Source organism: Rhincodon typus, chromosome 23, assembly GCF_021869965.1.
Source record: "Rhincodon typus isolate 14 chromosome 23, sRhiTyp1.1, whole genome shotgun sequence".
Taxonomy (NCBI): domain Eukaryota; kingdom Metazoa; phylum Chordata; class Chondrichthyes; order Orectolobiformes; family Rhincodontidae; genus Rhincodon; species Rhincodon typus.
In genome coordinates, this window is record NC_063354.1 from 6,758,746 (window position 1) to 6,781,018 (window position 22,273).

Here is a 22,273-nt window from a genome sequence, read left to right on the forward strand (position 1 = left end):
CTGAAGCTACCTCTCATCTAAGACTGACATCAATGCAGAGATTCAACAATTGCATCCAGTCTGTGAGTGCTGCCTTCAGATGCTTTTGGATGAGAATCTTTAACAATTGTGACATCTGTGCTGATACCAAGAACCTGATGTATAAGGCAGTCATCCTTCCTACTCTTCTATATGGCTCTGAAACTATGTATAGACATCACTTCAAAGCCTTTGAGAAATTCCAATGTTGTTTGAGACAGATTCTCTCTATCAGCTGGGCGGACAGATGTACTAACACCAGTGTCCTTGAACCAGCCAATAGCACCAGCATTTAGGCCACAATCATTCAAAGCCAACTCAGCTGGGCTGGCCACGTCTTAAGATGCCCGAGTTCAGACTACTGAAGCCAATCATGTCAACCCAACTCAAGGAAGGCACTTGAATGACAGAAGGTCAAAGGAAGCATTTCAAAGATTCTTTGAAGGCATCCCTCAAGAAATGAAACATAGATATCAACCAGGAGAGTCCCTCGTTCAGAAGAAACCAACTTGAGGGAAACCCCTGCATGAAGGGACACAATTCTTTGAGAACATCCTTTGGTTGGAGGAAGTATGGAAACCGGAGAGAAGAATGCCAGAGATCTCAAAGCCAAGGACTACTTCTACTACCCAAAAACAAGCCAAATGTATGGTCAGAGATGCAGCTCTATAATCCTGTTCACACTTGACTAATGATAGGAATTTCCTAGGTGGACAATCATACTCATTAACGAGTGATTGCCGATAATGCCAACAACATTCCCATTTCAACTGCTACAGCCAGCTACCTCTAGTCACTTGTGCTCGATGTCTCACCCTTTACACTCTGCTCTGAAGTACTATCTAAATTTCCCCGTGTAAATGTATCCAACATGTTGATTTAGGGGGTCAGAGTCAGTTATGGTGATATAAAAAACTGAATTTTCTTAATAATACTGGGGAACCCAAGGGAGTTTTTGGAGAAGATGGCTACCCTGGGGGCTCTGTCTGAAACATCAATTATTTTTCAGTCAGAAGTTGGTGGTGCTGAAGCATATAAAGAGGCATAGACCACCATTCCTGGTGCTTGTCCACAAATGGAGAATACATGTAGGCCAAAAGCATTGACCATATGGGGGGAGGGATGAATGGAGCCTACATCTCTAAAGACTTTCCTGCTGCATCCTTTCCCAGATGGCCTATTGGCACCCTTTTAGATTGACTGGAGAATCCACATGGTGTGGCACCCTGAAGGGTATCAACCATTTTACCACCACCAATTGGGCAATCATTCCTGCCATCAACCCTCAATGTCCTCCATTCCCAATAGAATGTTTTCCAGCTTTCCTTCAGTTTCACAACTATACTCATCTGATGCATATATAGGGGATTGCGCACTATATGTTTGAGATTTGAACTTATGTTAACCCACTTCCAGAAAGGCTTACATACGGTGTCTGAAAATGAGCGAAGTCACCATCACTGTACTGCCCTAATTTTTACTGCTAACAGGTTGTCATAGATTGTAGCATGTTTTCCATTTCATTTCAAAAGCAGTCGAGTTGATTGTAGAACAACTGAGCTTTGATGGATAGCTCATTTTTCACCACCCTTGCTGTGTGAAAGACTTAATAACTTGTTTCAATTCGACGTGACAAACACTCAGTCTTCTTCTTTAGCAGTCCCTCAGGCTCAGTGATGGTTTGCTTCCACTCCGAGGAGGAGTGGGTTCTGTCCAGTCCAATCCTGGTGCCGCAAACTCTATCTTTGGTGGCGAAGGTGGAGTTTGATGAGGTAAGTGGGTGGGGACGGTCTAGATCCCGAGCGCACTTTCCACTGCTTGCATGTGGTCTCCATGTGCTCCGTTTGGTGATGCTTGAAGTGATTGGCGTGTTCATGGATGCTTCTTCTTCAGTTTGTACATTCAAGGGAGGTGATTCCCAGGTGTCGGTGGGAATGTTGCATTTGTTTGCGGGGGGGGGTGCGCTTTCAGGGTGTCCTTGGCGCAATTCATCTGCCCGCCTCGTGATTACTTTGAGCTTCGCAGTGGTAAACAGAGCACTTGTTCAGACAGTCTTGCGTCAGACATGCGGACAATGTGGCCTGCCATTACAGATGGTCATTCATGACCAGTGCCTTGATACTGGGGATACTGGCCTGGAAAGACGCTAACTTCAGTGCACTGACCCTGCCAATGGGTTTGCAGGATTTTGCGACAGGAGTGCTAGTGATAACTCTCCAAAGATTTGGTATGTCTGCAGTACATCATCCACATTTCTGATGCGTACAGGAGAGTTGCGACCATGGCTGCTCTACAGACCCTGAGCTTGGTACTGGGTTTGAGGTCTCGGAGTTCAACCACCCTGTCCCTCATGTGTCCAAAGGCTGCACTGGCATGTCAGCATGGATGTTGGATTTCATAGTTAACGTCTGCTTGTACTGAGAGGAGGCTCCTAAAATATGGAAAATGATGCACGTTGTCCAGTGACTCACCATGGATTGTGATGGTGGCGGTTGGTGGGGGAAAGGCGCAGTGCTACACGGAAGCTGCAAGCTGGATGTTTAGTCTGAGGCCCATTCTCACATGTCTGTCTTAGTGAATGTGTTAACAACGGTTTGTAGCTCAGCCTCTGGTTTGAGCACATGCTGGCGTCATCTGCATGCTGCAGTTCAACGACAGGAGTTGGGTGGTCACGGTTCTGTCCTGGAGATGAAGGTTGAACGATTTCCTGCTCATCCTGGAGGTTGGCTCCCCTCAGGCAGGGAGCTTTATGGATCTGGGTTGGAGTGTTACGGTGAAGAAGGTGAAAAAGAATACTGATGCAGTGATGCAGCCCTGCTTGATCTCAGTTTGCACTCGTATTGGGTCGGACATGGTGATGGAATTCTGCAGGCAGTCAAATTTGAGGAGAGTATTGCACAATCCCTCATGGTTGACAAGAGTCAAAGACCTTTGTGAGATTGAACAAGGCCACGTACAGAGGTTGGTGCTGTTCCCTACATTCTTCTTGGGTTTTTCACATGCTTTAAAGTCATGTCTCTTGATGAGCAGAAGCCACTTTGAGACTCAGGAGGAGGTCTTCAGCCACTAGGAGGAGGATTCACGATGATCTTTTCCATGTGGACAGTTTGGAAATCCATCTGTAATTTCCACAATTGGGCCTGTCTCCTATCTTGAAGATGCTGACAATTACAGCATCTGAGATCTCCTTCCTTTTAGATAAGCAAGGGCAATGAAGTCGAGGATTCATGTCCAGAGTGCCTATCTTTTATTTGAGTACTTCAGTGGGGATTCTATCTGCACTGGAGGCCTTGGTGTTTTTCAGATGTCAGACTTGTGCAGAGTTGAAAATATACTTGAATCCATTTCAACTGGAGGTTTGGATTCATCATAAGTCATTTAGCTGGTTACTAGTTTGAAATTTATAGTTGTGTTGTCAATTTTGAAAAAGATATTCAAACTTTTCAAGATGCTATCCAGTCAATTATTAAGCACCACTACTTCATTTTGTTTTGTCCTATAAGCTACATTTTAAGCAGGTGTTTGTATGAGTTTTAGTGAATGATTGCTAAGCACAGATGGCAGATCTGGGTCTGCAGCATTTACTTTAAAGTCCTGAATTTCTGGCTCAAATATTTGTAAGAGTGATCAGAATTCAAGAATCATTTTAACAGTAGTACTGCTAATACAACTAATTGAAGATTTTTAAAACATGTAAATTGGTGATGGAATTGTTTTATGAAACTTATTACACAGTGTCAACTTAGTGACCAAATCCTCAAAACAATATTGTGACAGTTATGTAGCGTGTTCGAATGGGAAACATTGTAATTGATTATGCCAATGTTAGACGTTGGTAGAAAAATGTGACAGCAGCAAGTTGGATTTGTGGAAAGCATGTCTCTCCTATTCAAAATGTTAACAATAGTTTACAAGTCAAACTGCTATGGGCTTCTGCATAGGGGATCAAAATCTCGTGAAGTATTCAGATAAAGTGGTAAGAGTGGGGGTTACTGAACTAGGATTCACAGGTATTACCCAAACAACATATACAAGTTATTATATTATCTTAGATATATATAAAATTGATCATTATTTAACTCTAAGTAACACAATTTCTTAAGCAGCAATGTAAAGTTGGTTGAAGCTTATGAGTTTCTTTGCAGTGTTGGTTAAGGACCTGGAAGATGCATGCAGAGGTGTTGCCGTACTACTGCTGGTGTAAAATGTGCGCAGTGTTTATTACATATTTTACACAGGCAACTTTCCCTTATGAATGTGGTCTTAGGAATTTATAATAAAAATGAGACAAGTAGTATTTGTTTATGTGGGATTTGTAATATAATGTTAGAGAAAAGAAATCTTTGGAAATGACTGGAGGCATTGATTCAAGGACAAAAAGTTAATAGCAATTGGGGCACACTTTGATTTTATATTCTGTAAAATATTTCTCCCAGCACCTACATTCTATTGGACTGAATGCCTTTGGTTTGTCTTCTAGTCACTGACAAGCCTCTTTCCAGGGAAATATTTGGATTTAACTCAGACACATAAAAAATATTCTGTGCTTTTACTAGAGATCTACAACAGTTTATTGCACTTAAGAGCTATTGCTATGAGAACTCACATTACCCAACTACCTAAGTCCAGAATTGAAATGTCAAATTTGTCATTGTTGGTATTTCTTTCCTTCCCTCTGAAATTTTATGCAGTACATAAGACAGTTTCTTGTAATAGTCTGTAGGAAATATGCAAGTGTCAAACTTTTTCCATATTGCCTCATCCCAATTGGTGTACTGATCACCAAACATATGCTGGGCCCCTTCACTGCTGAGAGATTAAGAACAACCAGCAAAGGAAGTTCCTTTCTTCTCGTGTTTCCAGGACTGACAGAGTTTTTAGCTATTTTGGCTGGACGGCTACTGGAGCAAAAAGAGAACGGCCAAATAATTTTGAGGCCATGGTCCATGTGATGGTAAGATGTACGCTATTCTAGAATCTGTTTTATGAACCCAGTAAAACCATCTTTCATATTGCTGTTAGGGCAAACAATGTATTTGAACACACAGGTGAGGAAACGATTGATCAAAAGAGAGGAAAGCTGGTTGCAATCTCTCCCGTGCTTTCGATTAGCTCTGATTTGAAGAAAACATACCTTTTACTGTAATGTTTATTCCTTTGCTGTATTTGAACAAGTTTGGAATTTCATTCTCAGCTTTGCACTTGTACTCCCCGCCATCTTTGGTTTCATTTAAGAGAACTTTAAAAGCTGCAGGCTCTGTATTAGATCTTGAGATCGAGTAGATGAATCTTTTATTTGAGAACAATGAATAAGTTATAGGAACGGTCCCACTGGTTGAGTGGCAGAGCAGGATTACCCATTCTCCTGTTTTATATACATCTTTTAAAGAGCTGCATTTTATTGTTGGGCTGGATACTGGAACTGAAACAAAAGCATTGTAAGACACACTTTCAGAAGAGAAACAAATCAATACGTTGGTATAATTAAATGGCACATTCTAGTGCCACTGGAATTAGGAAGACCAGCAAACCTTTAACCACTCTCAGCCAACGATTTTCTATCTATCGTCTAAGGATAAACTACAAGGGGTGACTGCTCCAATGGTTTATAGATAAATACAGTTGAGTTGCACAAATGAGAAAAATTTCAGATTTGATTTTTGGAGTTTATGAAAATAGAAAGCCTTCCTGAGATAATTTATGAAATCACCACAATATTCTTAATTGTTAAGCATGGCAAGTATATATTTCTAATCATAAGGAAAGTGGAGGGTCAGCGGTGATGCATAGGGAGTGGCCTCATGTGATATTTCAAAGGCCGTAACAGGCTGCGTTTACTCTTTGGTTTCATTTACATATGAAGAGTCACTGTTTTCTGGAGGATTTCTGTTTGGAACGTTATGCAGTCTGTGCCCAAACCTCCAGTTTAGGCTGACTATCCTGAGACTGAAAGTTAGAATATTGTGTTTGACTGTCCTCTCTTTTTCTTTTGATGTCCAATCAAATGCATAAATGACGCCATTTGCAGCCTCAACATGTTCCAAGGCAATTTATAGTTTATGACCTTTATCATGTCTGTATTATGGTAGATTGGTTCTCAACTGCCCTCTGAAAATGGCTGAGCACATCACTCAGTCCAAGAGAAATTAAGGATGGGCAACGAATGCTGGCCCCAATGGTACCTACATCCCTTCAAAAAGTACAAAAAATAATATTCACACAAACAGCACATGAGATAATGAATGGGTGACCCTGTTTTGATGGTGGTGATTATGGATTAATGTTGGACAGAATAATTCCCTTGCTCTCTTTCCATAATTAAATAGGATCCATTATTGAACTCCACCTGGGAACACAGTAGAGGTATTTTATCATTTAATTTCAAAGTTGGCACATTGAGGCTCCAAAAGTGCAGTGTTCCTTCTGTGCTACACTAAATGTGTCAGCCTAAATTATGTGCATAAATCTCTGCAGTGGTGTGAGGACCCACAATGTTCTGATTGAGGGGAAAGCAGGGGCAAGGCAGGCTTGTAACACATGCTGACCACAGATTCAAATCGATCTGTTGTTTTAGTATATTAATGGGGAAAAAAGGATAATTTTCCAATTTAAAACATTTCATACTATAAATAAACTTTTGGAGTATAATAGTCACCTGATAACTGTAGAAGCTGAATACAAGGATTACAGAGAGCCTGCAGACACTCTTGAAATTTAAGATAAGTGGTGATAGATTAATTTATTTTTATTATAACTGTTGAAATCACATTCTAAAGAACAAAAGTACAAAGGATCATATGAACAAGTATATGTGTTAAAGAAAACCTTATTTTTATGTATATAGAAAATGGACCTTGCCACCCTAAATATAAAGTCTGAGCAGTTAGTTTTATGATTTGAAGCTACATTGAGAGCAATGTGATTAAATGTGTAACAAAACTTATTTATTGCAACTTTCAGCAAGATTGCAGCAACACAAAACTCCAAGGCAAAACATTAATAGTATGTTAGAATTCACACAGGAATGGCACCAGTAACTTGCTATTGCTTTATGTGATGGTGAATTAGAAAGAAATTGTTTAAGTTGAAAGTACAATTCAATCTTGGGAAGAACCTCTTCCATGCTTTTGTTTCTGATGTAAATGTGATTTATTCTTCCTTTAATCTGGCATTATTGGTTGGTAGTGAATCTTCAATAACAGGAAATAACAAATCATGGTTAGAAATGTCATCTCATTAAAAATAAAGTACTTGCACAACATTTTCATATTGTATCCAATCAGGTTAACTAACTTATGTACCATTTGTATTTTGCTGTTAATAAATTTTGTATGTTGCACAATGTAACCTAACAACAGAGATTATTCCAGGAATGTGGTTGGAGTTATGTATTTTTAAAAATGAACAATGATTCAACTGTTGAATAGTTAATTAACAAACATTCGTTCTGACCCAAAATAACTACAACTTTTGTTGTGCAAGTCCAGTTCTCTCATTTGGGTGATGGTGTAGAAGATACATCAGTTTCTATTGATATTTGAATACCTATTTAGAAACATAGAAACTAGGTGCAAGAGTAGGCTGTTCAGCCCTTCAAGCATGCTTCACCATTCAATATCTTCATGACACATCCTCTATCTCAATGCCATATTCTCACTTTCTCCCCATACCTCTTGATGCCTTAAAATGTAAAATTAATCTCTTTCTTGAATATATTTGGTGATTTTGGCCAGCACAGCCTTCTAAAGTAGAGAACTCCACAGGTCATTACCCTCAGTCCTAAATGGCCTACCCTGTATTCTGAGACTGTGACCTGTGATTCTAGATTCCCCAGCCACTGAAAACACATCCTCCCTGCATCTAGTCTGTCCAGCTCTATTAGAATTTCATACATTTCAACTGATCCCTTCTCATCCTTCTAAGCTCCAGTGAACACCGGCCCAGTCATCGAATCATAAAATCCCTAGATGCAGGCCACTGAGTCCACACCAACCCTCTGAAGGACATCCCCTCCCCTTTCCCTGTAACCCTGCATTTCCCATGGCCAATCCACCTAACCTGCACATCTTTGGACTGTGGGAGGAAACCGGAGCACCCAGAGGAAACCCACATAGACACAGGGAGAACGTGCAAACTCCACACAGACAGTCGTCCGAGGGTGGAGTCGAACAGTCAAACTGATCTCTTCTCATACTAATTCTATCAGCTCAGTGAACCTCTGCTGCATTCTCTCTATGGCGACTATTTCCTTTCTTTGGGAAACCAACCAAAAACTGCATGCAACAATTCCGGTGTGATCTCACCATGGTCCTGCATAACTGCAGTAAACCATCCCTTTTTCTGAACTCAAATCCTCTTGCAATGAGGGCTGATATAATATTTGCCTTCCTAACTGCTTGTTGCACTTGCTTGTCAACGTTCACTGACTGGTGTATAAAGCCACACAAATCTCTTTAATGCTTATCCACCTATTGCATTTACAATTTTTACAGAATAACTAAATTAGGCTGCGTACTCGTGAAGGGCAGTTTACACACCTGAAGAGAATGACAGAAAATGCTCCAGTTTCTTGGATGTGTGCAATCTGCAATAACACGAAGTTTGATACCATCTAAAAACAAAGCTGCACGCTTGTTCAGTTCTTCTGTCATTTTGTTACTGAGGAACTGCAGCTGAGGTACATACAGTATTTACAGGATGTAGCCTGGTAACTTATCAAGTTTCCTGCTGCATGATATCCACCACAAAGAAAGACAATTGATGTTAACACCAGAACTCAAATTCTCCTCCAGGGTACACATCATGTTGTGTTACAATACCGGAATTTGAAACTCCTTACCTGACACCATCAAGGGAGTACATTATCTTTTACGATAGCTTTATCCAAGATTCAGTAGCCAAGTTGTTTTTTTTTAATTTGTGCGTTTTGTGGGATGTGGGCATCGCTGGCTGAGCCAGCATTTATTGCCAGTCCCTAGTTGCCCTTGAGAAGGTGGTGGTGAGCTGCCTTTTTGAAGCACAGCAGTCCACCTGCTGTGGGTTGATCCACAATACCCTTAAAGAGGAAATTCCAGGATTTTGATCCAGTGTCGGTGAAGGAACAAGTTGCAACAAGATTTCCTATTTTGATGGTTATAGAAGTGTGCTTCCCAGATATATCTGTAGTAGTTAAATTTCAACCAGAACAGCATGCCATGTTTGTGATATGGATAGGATCTTAAAAGACAATATGGGCTGCATTTTTCAAAAATATCTTAATAGCAAACTAGTGATTCACTCAATTCAAATAAATTAGTAATAATGTATACAGTCAAATAGAAACACTGCATGTGCAAACAACCATTTAAAACCTCCAAAAGCTGTAGGAACCATCCAACAGCAGCTAAAATAATACTTAGTCACCAAGTAAATGAAATGCCCTTTAAACTAAAATCAAACCTTTACAAAGCAAATTTAACAAAATAAGGTTGTAATTGAAACAACAGAATAACATCTGAAACAACAAAGTAAAATGCTAAAAACATTCATCTAATCAGATAAATGTCTTGAGAGAGAATTAAAAGTTGCAGATGTAGCCCATCAGTATAACCAAGATGAAATGCAGAAGGACGCCCGCTTGCGATGTGGTGGTAGCGTCCCTATCCCTGGACTAGAAGGCCCAAGTTCAAGTCCCACCTGCTCCAGAGGTGTGTAATAACATCTTTGAACAGGTTAATTAGAAAAAAATAGGCTAATGTTTTTAAAATGAAGTGCACAAGGAGGGCCGTCTTGTGACACAGTTACAATGCCCCTACCACTGGACCAGGAGGCCTGGGTTCCAGTCCCACATGCTCCAGAGGTGTGTAATAACATCTCTGAACAGGTTGATTAGAAAAATAGATTGTTTAAAAAATGAAGTGCAAAAGGATATATCTACTGGGAGGGATTGAATACCAGTGCCAAAACTTTAGGTCTTTCTTTCATTATTTCAGTGGCTTATTTCATTTGATTCCACCCAGTCCAAGCAGTGAAGGCAAAAATATACCTTAAATGAAATTACTTTGAGCTATCAGTATAATTTTCAGTAAACAGAAGACCACAGCAGATCTTGACATGGCTTGAAATCTGCTTTGGTTTAGCATTTTCACTAAATGACAGATCCTTTAGAAAGCAACATGCCACAGCATTGCAATTCTGTTACGAACTCAGGGTTAAAAATTTGAGACAGGAGGAAGCTTTAACTATACTGTGTGACATTGATGTGGAAGCTAAAATGTAGGATTATTCAATTCTCTGGGAATGCTATAATTCATTTGACAAGTGCGTGTTAATTTAATCAGTATTCTTGTACAGTTCTTCACCATTGTTCTACTTGGAATAGAGAAATTATGGATCAATTCAAATATCATGTGCTGATATTGATTGAGAGAGGAGGACATCGTGGAGAAGGTGCTAAAGTTGGTAGATTAGTATTATGTATACTATCTTTCAAAGTATCAACAGTATTTTTAGCAGAAGTACACTTGTTGAGAGTTCTATTAGTGTTTATAGAAGTTAGAATTAGAGTTAAAGAGCAGTCTGGTGTAAGAAATACAAGACTGTGGAAGCACTGCAATTCAGAGTTATTAATTAAATATTAGTAATGTATGTACATTTTTGTATGGTATTTATGGAGAAATAAATATAATGAAACCCTTTGCATATTTGAATTCTTTTGAAAATCAAATTGTTTGATAACCAACATAGATATTCCAATGCCAGATTGTGAAATATATTGCGCGCACCATGCAGTAAATGTGGCAGGAATTAGTTATTTAATTGTTAAAGCTCATAGCTTTAACCTTCTCCATTGCTGCTGATAGTAGACATCATAATTAACAATTTCAGAAACAGACTATTAATTTGTCTTTTGTTCTATATATGTAAATATACAAATAAATAAATAGGCTCAGAATTTCTGAGAATGTTTTAGTTTAACTATGCTATAAGACTGATTCTCTTCGGAAATTTGCATCTACATTAACTGATTTGTGTCATTTACATTGAAACATCAATACTCCTGCAGATTTCTTCAATTGTTTGTGCTGCTTCTGAGATATGCTTGTGGAAATTTTCTATGATTCATTTATCTTGTTCCAAAGAAAATGGCATAAATTTCAGCATTATTTCTGTGCAAGTACAATCCAGGAAATATCAGCCATAAATGTTGATCAAAAAGACATTTATCGCTGTCGTTGTTTTGCACTGAAAAACCAAAACTCTCTTTCTTTTACAAAGTTTCCTTTTACGTGAGTGTTCAGAAGTAGTTTTTTAAACACTGCATTCTCACTTCAGCTGCCTCATTTAAAAAAATATTCTTGATTAAATAAAACTCTAATTAGAAAAGACAGCATCGTCTCATCTTTCAGAGGCCAGTGATATCTGGGGTACAAGAAAAGAAAATTGATTTTGCTCAATGCTGGTCCCTTCCTACATTTTACCTGTGACTGCCCATATGTGATCTCCAGTTTTTTTTTTCCTTTATTCATTCATGGGATGAGGGCGTTGCTAGCTAGGCAGCATTTATTCCCCATCCCTAATTGCCCAGAGAGCAATTAAGAGTCAACCACATTGCTGTGGGACTGGAGTCACATGTAGGTCAGACTGGCAGTTTCCTTCCCTAAAGGGCATTAGTAAACCAGCTACTGTCAACAAACAGTGCTCTTCTGCTATTTAAAATTTAATCTAAAGTCAAATAAACTAGCAGCTGAAGAGGGTGCTGCGTGTTTGGCAACTTGACGCTGATTGCTTTTCCATGACAAAGTTTTATGCAATGGGGAACCGTCAGCTCCACAAGTTCCAAGCTAATTGAAAAAAAAAGGTACAAGGCTTAAACATATTCCTTTTATTTGCAGAGAATGGGGCCTAGTTTAAGAATGTACATCTGTTCCAGCAAGTATAAAATACCACACATTACAATTACTACAAAGCCTAATCAGAAAAGATAGTTTGTTGTGAAATCTTGAAGTAAATATCCTCAATCTGTGTACACTGCTGTTGAAATCTGTTAATGTATTGTGACTTTACATACCATCATCACCACCTCAGGAAAGACAGTGAAAAGAGGTAAGGCTTTTTTTTAAATCTCTTTCTGTACTGGCTCAAGGGATCAAATGGCCTACTACACCATTTTCATATCTTCATATCATAGTACAAACTCAATTGGATTATCTTAAATTTGGTGTTAGTGTAGTTGTTCCTCATTGACAAGACATTGCCATACAAAATGCAGAATTCACTTGCTAACCAGTCAGCCCTTTTTTTTTGTATAGTACAAACTGTTGTGATTGTTGAAATTTGGCATTCTTGCATTTGTCCTGATGAATGCAAAGCAAAAAGCTTTCACAAAATATATCCCCTTTCAAAAGTACTATTGTTCTGTGCTTCTAAGGAAGCAATTGACTTACTGTTACTTCAACAAGATTATCGGAACCATTTCTACTGAGAAGAAATTATCATGAGAAGATAGATATATTGACCTTACCTTTTACAGTTATGATAACATACTGACTTCTTTCTGTTCGAGTGATATGATCTGCAGAATTTGATGCCTCACAGGAATACTTTCCACTGTGTCCAATCTTAACCGAAACAATATGATGGACTGCTTTGGTAGCATTTAACGTTATTTGATGCAGAGGATTTTCTGATGTATCTTGGTAAAACTTGTAAGTTATTGGATAAGATCCGCCCAACACAGCACATGAAAGATTCAAAAAGCCATCTTTAACCACATTACCGTCAGTGGGTGTTGACATTAAAGTTGGTACGGAAACTGGTACTGTTATGAAAGAAAACAAATTTAATCAGATACAAATGTCTTGTTATCTAGTATTACAAAGAGTCAATTTTTGTCTGCAAAGGTAGGCTGGTCAATGCAAAGTTAGCCAATATTGTAGCAGTAGTCTTTTTGGCTTTGTGCAGCTTTGGAAGGACAAGTGGAAGGAGCTAATCTCATGGGAATTATACAAAATTACCCACATGCTGTAATTTAAAACAGCATGCAACCATTTAAAAGGCACAACACCAAATTGGAAGCAAAAATTCCTTCATTTGTGAGGAATTTCTGAGCAGTTGAGAAGCCGGTCTCGACATAGCTTGAAGTTTGCAGTGGTCTTGGCACAAGTCCCAACACTTTGCCTGAAGAACCCTCGAGCTGTTGAATATGAATGTAAGTTCAGAGTTTCCCTTCACTTTTCACAAAGGTACACGAGGAATGGCACAAAATCTTACAGTGGGATGGAGAGCTGATAGAGGGTGTGCCCCTGACCCTTCCTCCTTTTTCACTGCAGTTGCAAATTGACACTCCACAGTTGCCAGAAAGAGGAATATTATCTGCCCTGCCACAGTTATTTGCTTCAGTTTTGTTCCATTATAAATCGTATTTAAAAGTTATCAGAAAAAAGGACACAAAACCGTAGGCTAGGTGATAAGCCAAACACGGTGATGTTTAGGAATGTTCTGGGCATGCAGGAAAATAAAGAGGAATTTTCCTTGGGTCATCCTCTGCTCCATTGCTGTAATTTTAATGGGAATCTGAACAACAGGAGAAACATTGAGGAAACAAAGTCTGCAAACCCAGCTCCACTACACACAATTGCTGACACCAAACAACTTAAGTCTAGAATCTCCCAAGACCGTTTTTGAGCTATGTATTTCCCAAAGCAAATAAATATCAGTCTTACCTGCCACAGTCACTTGTCTTTTTATAGTTTGAGATAAACTCTTCCATTTCACCATGCACCCATATTTTCCTGTATCAGCTGCATTTACTGTTTTAGAAAATACCACTGAGCTAGTATTTCCTATGCGTATTGGAGTTGTATCCTTCATAATGATTAGTTGAAGTTTTACATGAGGAAACAAAGGCGTAACCCTGCATTCAGTGGTGAGATTATCTCCTTCAAATATTTCATTTGACGGTTTAATTTCAAATACTTGATCTGAAAATGGACCTGAAATATAAGGTAGATGTCGTGAGCAAACAGTGGGAGCAGTGTCGGACATCACTACAAAATTAACATCTTTAGGACACTGCTTTCCCATTAGCTAATTCCATATCACTTCCTGATCAACAGTACTGCTGAAGAGATTTTTTTCTGTCTTTACCAACTGAGGAGAGCTGCTGATTTTTCTTCTAGTGTAGAAACGAGGAAGATCCTAGGCCCTGAAAATTAATCTCAACTGCCAGTTTATGCGGTAACTGGGAGGACACCTAATTTGCAGGGACCACCACTGTGTGGCTACTGACACCAGGTAGGTGGAACATCAGGTACATGTGGGAAGGGACATTGGGTAGGGGGAAAGATGACCTGTTATTCTTCACAAAGTGTGTAGTGTTCCCTCTACTCCCATCTGTATTCACAACTGTGAGAGGTCTAGACAGGGTAGGTCAGGAAAATCTTCACTCTCCTGAAGGTATCAAGAATAGGGCATAGGTTTAAAGTAATGAATTTGGTTTAAAAAAATTAAAAGTGATGTAAGGAAAGTCTCACAAGGTAGGAATGGGGTTGTCAGGCTGGAATTCCAGATTTTCCCTTCTAATTTTCTTCCAGTTTCATTGGAACAATGGCCAGGTAGAAGGCCACCAGACATAACTGGTGCAAGGAACATTTGAGTGGGACAGACAGCAAGGAGGAGCAAAGCAAATGAAATCTTCAAACTAATTTACTTCACAAATCTAGATCAAAAGTTCTGCTGAAGGCAGCTTTGTATTTGCATATTTTATTGCCTGACTAAAGCCCTAAACCCACAAATTCAGGATTGTTAACTTGTGGTTACACTGTTGTATTTAAATAAGCAGTAGTGACATTAACAATTTACACAGCAGCTTAAACTTGGATGAATGTTACAAAGTGGTACATTAAAAACTTAATCTGAAATAATGAAGTGACCAAAGAAGAGATCTCCAATAGAGTTTGAAAGTGTAAGGTTCAAAAATATACATAGGGAGCAGTAACGTCATGAGGATGAGAATTGTAATTTGTGGATGTTTGGGAACTAAGGATTAAAATAGGTTAACAATTGCAGGACTGAAGAGCGAGTGAATTTGGTGTCAGGTAGGATATGGTTAATAGAGACTTAGCTCAAGATGGGAGACCAGCCATACAGGGAGCATTGGAGTAATTGATTATGAAAGCCAGAGATGACACATACAAGGATCAAGGTTTAACTGAAAGATAGGCTGAGGTAGAGAAAGAAACAAAGTGAAAACAGAAGATCTAATGGTAGAATGGAAAAAAAAAATCAGTTTGGGACCAAAAAGGACACTGATTTTGCGAGGAGAAATTCCAGGTGGTGGTGTTCCAATGCATCTGCTGTTTTTATTCTTCCAGGTCTTGGAGCTGTAGGTTTGGAAGGTGGTCCAAAGGAACCTTAGGGAGTTGATGCACTGTAACTTGTGTTGGTGGTCCAGGGGATGAATGTTTAAGGTGGTGGACATGGTGCTAATCAAGAGAGCCGCTTTATTCTGGTTGGTGTTAAACTTAAACTGCACTTAACTAGGTAATTGAAAAAAATTCCATCATACTCCTGACTTGTCTTATAGGTGACAGAATATTAATAAATAGGTTACTTGTCCCAAAACTTAATGGCCTTCGACCTGCTTTGTAGGCATTTAAATGTCTGGCTGTCAAGTTTATGAACAATGGCAATCACAAGGATATTGACTGTTGAGGATTCGGCCATGGAAATATTCAAAAGAAGATGGCTATATCCTCTTTTGTTAGAGATGATCATTACCTGGCACTTAATATGAATGTTTATTGCTGCTGCTTAGTATGTGAGGAGTTGAAAATGGTACTGAACACTGTGCAATCAGAAAACATCCTCACTCACCACATTCACCGTTCTTTGAAGATTCAACCAATTTCCTGTGAGAATTATAGCAAGAAATTACCTACAGAATATTTGGGCCATCATATGTAAATACTTTAATATATGGTTCTCCTGGGTTTCATCTCTTTGTTTGGGCATTTCACTGGCTTGCCTCTGCAGTTATAGAAGGAGACTGGGAGGATCACTGTGGAATTTTGGATGCTTTGTAGTACATAGAATTATAATAATTGAAATAGAATTTTTAACTTCCAGATATTTTAATTTACCCAAATTAACTTACTATGTACTGTAAGTTGTACTATTTCACTGTGCTTTGAGATACTTCTGGTAGCACTCACTTCGACTGTACAACTATAGTTTTTCTCTGCATCTGCTGTCACCTTCAGTCGGTGTGTTGCAGATTTGTTATTGCTTGTAGTATCATGGAGACGCTGGGGGTTTGGTCCATTTTTATATCTATAGAATATGAATCTAAGAGGAGGGATTTCTTCAGATGTACAGCACAGCTCAGTCGAATCTCCCAGAACCACCTCCATCGGTTGTATAGTGAGTACAGGTGTCTGTAAATTTCCTGAGGTATACAAACAGGGAATAATGAAATCATTTTTTATGCCTAGACAAATAGGAAAGAAACAATAGTTATTCCAGCCTTTGCAACAGTCCATATTCTGCACTTCCATGAACATCTTATTTTTCTATATGGCAGTAAAGACCATTCAGCCTAACCGATCCATGTTGGTGTTTTTGCTCCTCACAAGGCATTTCCATTTTTCTTCACCTGACCTCCTTCAACATATTCCATTCCTTCTTTATGCATTTATCTAACTTTATCTTAAGAGCATCTACTCTATTTTTGCTGCGATAGACAATTCCACATTCCTGCCGCTCTCTGGATAAAGAAGGTTCTCCTGAATTCCCTAATCGGAAATTTTAGTGACTGTCTTACACTTTTATTCCCTAGTTCTAGTTTCTCCTTGCGAGGGAAACAACACTGTCTGGTTTATCAAACCTTTTTATAAACTTAATGGCTTCTATCAGGTAAACCATAAGCCTTTTCCTAGATAAATAAATGACAGTGTGTTCAATCTTTTCAGAAAGGAATGTCATCTCATTTTTGATATCACTCCACCAAATTTTGTTTTACATCTTCTTCAGTGCCTTCATGTCGTCTTTTAACATGGAGCCCAGACCTGTTTTCAGTATTCCAAGCTTGGTGTAACTAAAGATTGATACAAGCCTAGCAAATCTCCTCTACTTTTTAAACCCGATTCCGCCAGAAAATAACGTGTCTGTTGTATTTGCTTTTTCTTATTCATGGGATTTGGGTAACGCTGACAATACAGCAGTTTACTGCCTATCTCTAATTGTCTTTGAGGAGACATAGTACACATAGACATAGTATTGCTAGAGCTGCATACATCCAAAGCAAGTGGGGGTGCTCCATCAGATTCCTGACTTATCCCCTTGCAGATAGTGGACAGGCTTTGGGGAGTCAGGAGGGAGTCATGCTGTAGGATTCTTAGCCTGAGCCGCTGTTGCAGCCACTGTATTTGTATGGCTAGTCCGGCAGTTCCTCACTGATGATAAGCCCTAGGATGTAGACAGTGGAGAGATTCACTGAAGGGAATGCCATTGAATATCGTGGTGATATTTAGATTCTCTCTTGGTGGAAATGGTCTTTGCTGGCACTTTTGTGTGGCATGAATTCAATAAAAATCTAAAATTGAAGAAAGTTGGCCTAATAACGACCATGTAACCACTAATGATTGTTGTAAAAACCCATCTGGTTCACTAATGTCTTTTAGGGAAGGAAATCTCTCATCCAACTTTGCTCCAGCTACATGTGATGCCAGACTCTGTGCTTGATTCTTAATTACCCTCTGAAATGACCCAAGGAAACCACTCAGGTCAAGGGGCAATTAGGGATGGGCAACAAATGCTGGCCCAGCAAGCAACATCCACATCTCATGTGCAAAGAAAAACAAGTTACTGGCCACTTGTCAACCCAAGCCTGGACACTGGACAGATCTTGCTGCATTTGCACTTGGACCTCTTTAGAACCTGAATCATCTCAAATGATCCCAACATTGCACAATTATCAGCAAACCTCCTCTCTGCTGATCTTATGATAGAGTGAAGGGTTACTTCATGGCCACTTAAGAATCTCAACTCCCCACACTCCCAATTACTTGCCTTCCTGAGGGGTGAGAAAAGTTGCTAGTTTTCTAACTGACTGATAGATTTCAGAGCAGGTATTGTCTGAAAGGTTGGTGCTGAGGCCCAAAATAAACCAAGAAGCTTGACTGTGCTCTACCTGTCAGCTCATAATGAGCTGACTGCTGTGCAAGGAGTTGAGTTATTTCTGGGAGGAGGTGGCATGTCAATCACTTTTAACATTTTTGTTCCCACTTTGACGAGAAATGGGAAAATCCATCTTTTGCTTCGAAAGGACGATATCCTCTCTTTATTGTGTGTAGCAAAGGCAATAATATCCTACTTATCAATAACTTGTTGTTAAATTTAACATAGTCCAAAGAGTTCTCCCCTTCCACGTTTATGTTCTCCAACAATAACAGTCCAAGATACATATTTGAGGCACCTTGGGTTGGAATTGTGATACTACTCACAAAAGGTGTAAGCTGAGGTGGGGTATTGCTCTTATTTCTGGGACAGATGTCAGTAGGTTCAAGAACAACTCCAAAGTTTTGAGCACACAATCTGGCACCAGTGTGACACTAAGATAATGCTACATGTTTAGAGCTGCTGACTCTTAGATCAGAAGTTATACTGAGATCCTTTCTGCTTTCTATTCCATGATACAATGAAAGAAGAACCGAGCACTTCTCCCTTGAGCTAAGACACAGGGGCCAGAAGTAGGCGATTCAGCACATTGTGTCTGCTCTGCCAGCCAATGAGATCCTCAACTCCACTTTCCTTCCTTTTCTCAATAACCCTCGATTGCTTTACTGTTTAAAAGTCTATCTCAACCTTGAATACACTTAATGGCCACCTCAACAGCTTTTCTGTGATCTTCCTATGATCCAACAGTTAGAACATATGTTTGTCATTATTACACTATTTGTAGGATCTTACTGCGTATTTTTGGCAACCTCATTACAACAGTGGCATAACTGCCAAAAGAAGTACTTCTTCACGATGAAGTCCTTTGGCACATTCTGAAGTTACACAAGTAAACTATATATCTTTACATTTAATGTTATCAGGTATTTAGTTCCTATGTCACAGCACCTGTAACTGTAATAAACAAGGAAGTACTTTCTTCCCTTTGACTTCCTGTTGTCACTTCACAATGGTAGTATCCAGAATGTGAGGGTCGAGCAGATTGTATTACATATTGAAATTCTTGCGCCTCAATTGTATCACGTTTCAATAGGACATCTTTCTGTCCCTTATAGATTAAATATGAAATATGAGGTGGTTGACCAGAAGCTGTCAGGATATCCACTGAACAAGTCAGAGTAATGTTGCTTCCTTCTTTAATATCTCCAACATCTTCAAGATTATGTTTTAGTTTTACGCTGTTTATTGTCAAATCTGTGAGAGAAGAACAGAGACAAAATTAAATTCAATTTGTGCAACATTTTTACCCTGTATTACCTGCACGGAAACCATTGTTAGAGTACAGTGTGCTTATTTTCTATTTACATATTTTAGAGAGATTCTTTTTAAGTTTTTAGCATTGCTGTAATAATCAGACCTCTAAATCGGTTTACAAAAGTTAAAACAAAACTACAGATGCTAAAATTCGGAAACATTCGTTGTAAGTTTGGTTGGTCTAGCTGAGAGATTATTACAGGCTAATTTTTCCCATTTTTAGTTGACGTGTTTTATCCAGCAAGATTCATCGTGCACAGTCCCCCATAGCTCAGAAAAAGACCTATGCTCCTCATGATTTTATAAACCTCTATAAAGTCACCTCAACCTCCTACACTCTGGGGGGGGGAAAAAAAAATTCCCAGCCTATCCAGCCTATGCAGCCTCTCCTTATAACTCAAACCCTTCAGTCCTGGCAACATCCTGATAAATCTCTTCTGAATTCTCTCCAATTTAATAATATCTTTCCTATAACTGGGCAAACAGAACTGTACACAATACTCCAAAGGTGACCTCACCAACATCCTGCACAACCGCAACATAATAGCCCAAGTCCTATACTCAACAGTCTGAGCAATGAAGGCAAGCGTGCCAAACACTTTCATCTCATTAACTATGCAACAGGGCTCTCTGGCTCTTTTCGCATGGAATCACCTGGCAGGAAAGACACCACTGCTCACGACTTCCAGAACCTTCTGCCATTCACGCCACTGGTGCCCTATTTAAAGCCCCAGTTACACACCGCTTCTGATGCTGCAATTCAAGAACTGGTCTTTATACTGTGGTACTCGCCCATTATAACAGAGGAAATGGCCCAGAAAGGAAAGCTGGCATCCTGCTTTGACTGAAGGAGATGTGGTAGTGTTGGTGAACTGTGAAGTAGAGAGGAGGGCAGTGCTTTATCTAGATGACCAGTTCTGGAGGCCACGTCACCAAACACAGCCAGCATGGACTCGGAGAGCTGCCTGGCTCAGTTCTATGTCATGGGTAAAAAGGAACACTCATCCATGACAAGCACTCGCTTGAACTTTCCCACTGAATATACCTCTCACCAAGATTTACAGACTACAGTGACTCTCGCTATTAATTGCGTCACAAAATAAAAGTAGGGATTGCGGATGCTGGAGATCTGGAACAAGCAAAAACAGAAATAGCTGGAGAAACTCAGCAGGTCTGGCAGCATCAAAAGCACAGTTAACGTTTTGAGTCCAGTGATTCTTCTTCAGAACTAATAACAACCAGGAAAAAGTGGTATTTATGTTGCAGACGAGGTGGGAGAAGGGGGTAGAGGGAGAGGTGAGTGGATAGGTGGAGATGAAGCCCTGAGAAAAATAGATGCAAGAACTCTATCCCATTCTCCGAGTTTCTTCATCTCCATTGTATCTGTTCTAACAATGCCTATTCTGCAGGCGGGGGGAGGGCTTCAGAATATCCACCTTTTTCCTCAATCGTGTTCGACAGTGTCCTTAGCTGTGTACGATCCATCTCCTGCCTTCTTCCCTCAGCCCTTCACTTCCTTTCCACAACAATGGTCTTCACTCACCACCCCACCAGCTTCTGCATCTAAAGGATTGTAAGCTGCCATTTCTATTACCTCCAATTGGACTCCACAACTAGACACATTGCCCTTCTCTCCTTCAGCATTCAGCAGGGAACATTCCCTCCAGGACACCCTGGTTCACTTCTCCTCCACTCCCAACATCTCCCACACCCCCAGGGTGCCTTGCCATGCAATTGCGGATGGTGGTAGCAGCTGCCTGTATACCTCCTTCCTCTTCACCATCCAAGGTTCCAGACATAGCTTCCAGCTGAAGCAGTGATTTACCTGTACTTTATTCAAACTAGTCTACTGTATTCGCTGCTCACTGTGTGGGCTCGTCAACAGTGGGGAGACGAAATGCAGACTGGGGGTGACTGCTTTGCAGAACACCTACTTCTGTCTGTAAAAATGACCCAAGTCTGCCACTTCAACACACCACCATGTACCCTGGCTAACATCTCTGACTCGGGCCTGCTAAAGTGCGCCACTGAAGCTCAGGGTAAGCTGGAAGAACAGCATCTCATTTTCCACTTGAGGACCCTGCAGCCTCTAGGACACAACATTGAATTCAATAACTTTCGAGCTGGATTCCATTCTTTCATGCTTTTTACCCACCCGCACGCCCAGTTTGGTCATGAGATGGGCTGCTTTCAGCACAGCCTACACATTCTCACCCACTCTCAGCCTTTTATCACATTACACGGGCTGTTTCTAACACAGCCTACCCATCCTCTCCTACTTTCAGCTCTCACTTTCACTTATTTAGTTTCTCTTCCATCCTGGCCTATCAATATTGCGAGCCAACAAGGTGCAGAGCTGGATGAACACAGCAGGCCAAGCAGCATCATAGGAGCAGAAAGGCTGACGTTTCGGGGCTAGACCCTTCATCAGAAATGGGGGAGGGGAAGGGGGTTCTGAAATAAATAGGGAGAGAGGGGGAGGCGGATAGAAGATGGATAGAGAAGATAGGTGGAGAGGAAACAGACAGGTCGAAGAGGCGGGGATGGAGCCAGTAAAGGTGAGTGTAGGTGGGGAGTTAGGGAGGGGATAGGTCAGTCCAGGGAGGACGGACAGGTCAAGGGGGCAGGATGAGGTTAGTAGGTAGGAGATGGGGGTGCGGCTTGAGGTGGGAGGAGGGGATAGGTGGGAGGAAGAACAGGTTAGGGAGGTGGGGACGAGCTGGGCTGGTTTTGGGATGCAGTAGGAGGAGGAGAGATTTTGAAGCTTGTAAAATCCACATTGATA

The 22,273-nt window shown here is 40.2% G+C and overlaps 1 protein-coding gene across 8 annotated transcripts in view; it reads right to left on the bottom strand.

The window, feature by feature from the left end:
- LOC109917392 (platelet endothelial cell adhesion molecule-like) overlaps window positions 1-22,273 on the bottom strand; it is a 106,323-nt gene that overhangs the window by 69,481 nt on the left and 14,569 nt on the right. For all 8 annotated transcript variants that reach the window (XR_007264593.1, XR_007264594.1, XR_007264595.1 and 5 more), the window contains exons 3-7: window positions 19,123-19,428; window positions 16,154-16,444; window positions 13,722-13,991; window positions 12,521-12,817; window positions 5,153-5,440 (exon numbers count right to left, since the gene is read on the bottom strand). Coding sequence is in view for 4 of the 8 variants with exons in the window: in XM_048610964.1 (XP_048466921.1) it covers window positions 5,153-5,440; window positions 12,521-12,817; window positions 13,722-13,991; window positions 16,154-16,444; window positions 19,123-19,428 (1,452 nt within the window). In the remaining 4 variants the exon portion in view is untranslated. The remainder of the gene's footprint in view (window positions 1-5,152; window positions 5,441-12,520; window positions 12,818-13,721; window positions 13,992-16,153; window positions 16,445-19,122; window positions 19,429-22,273) is intronic.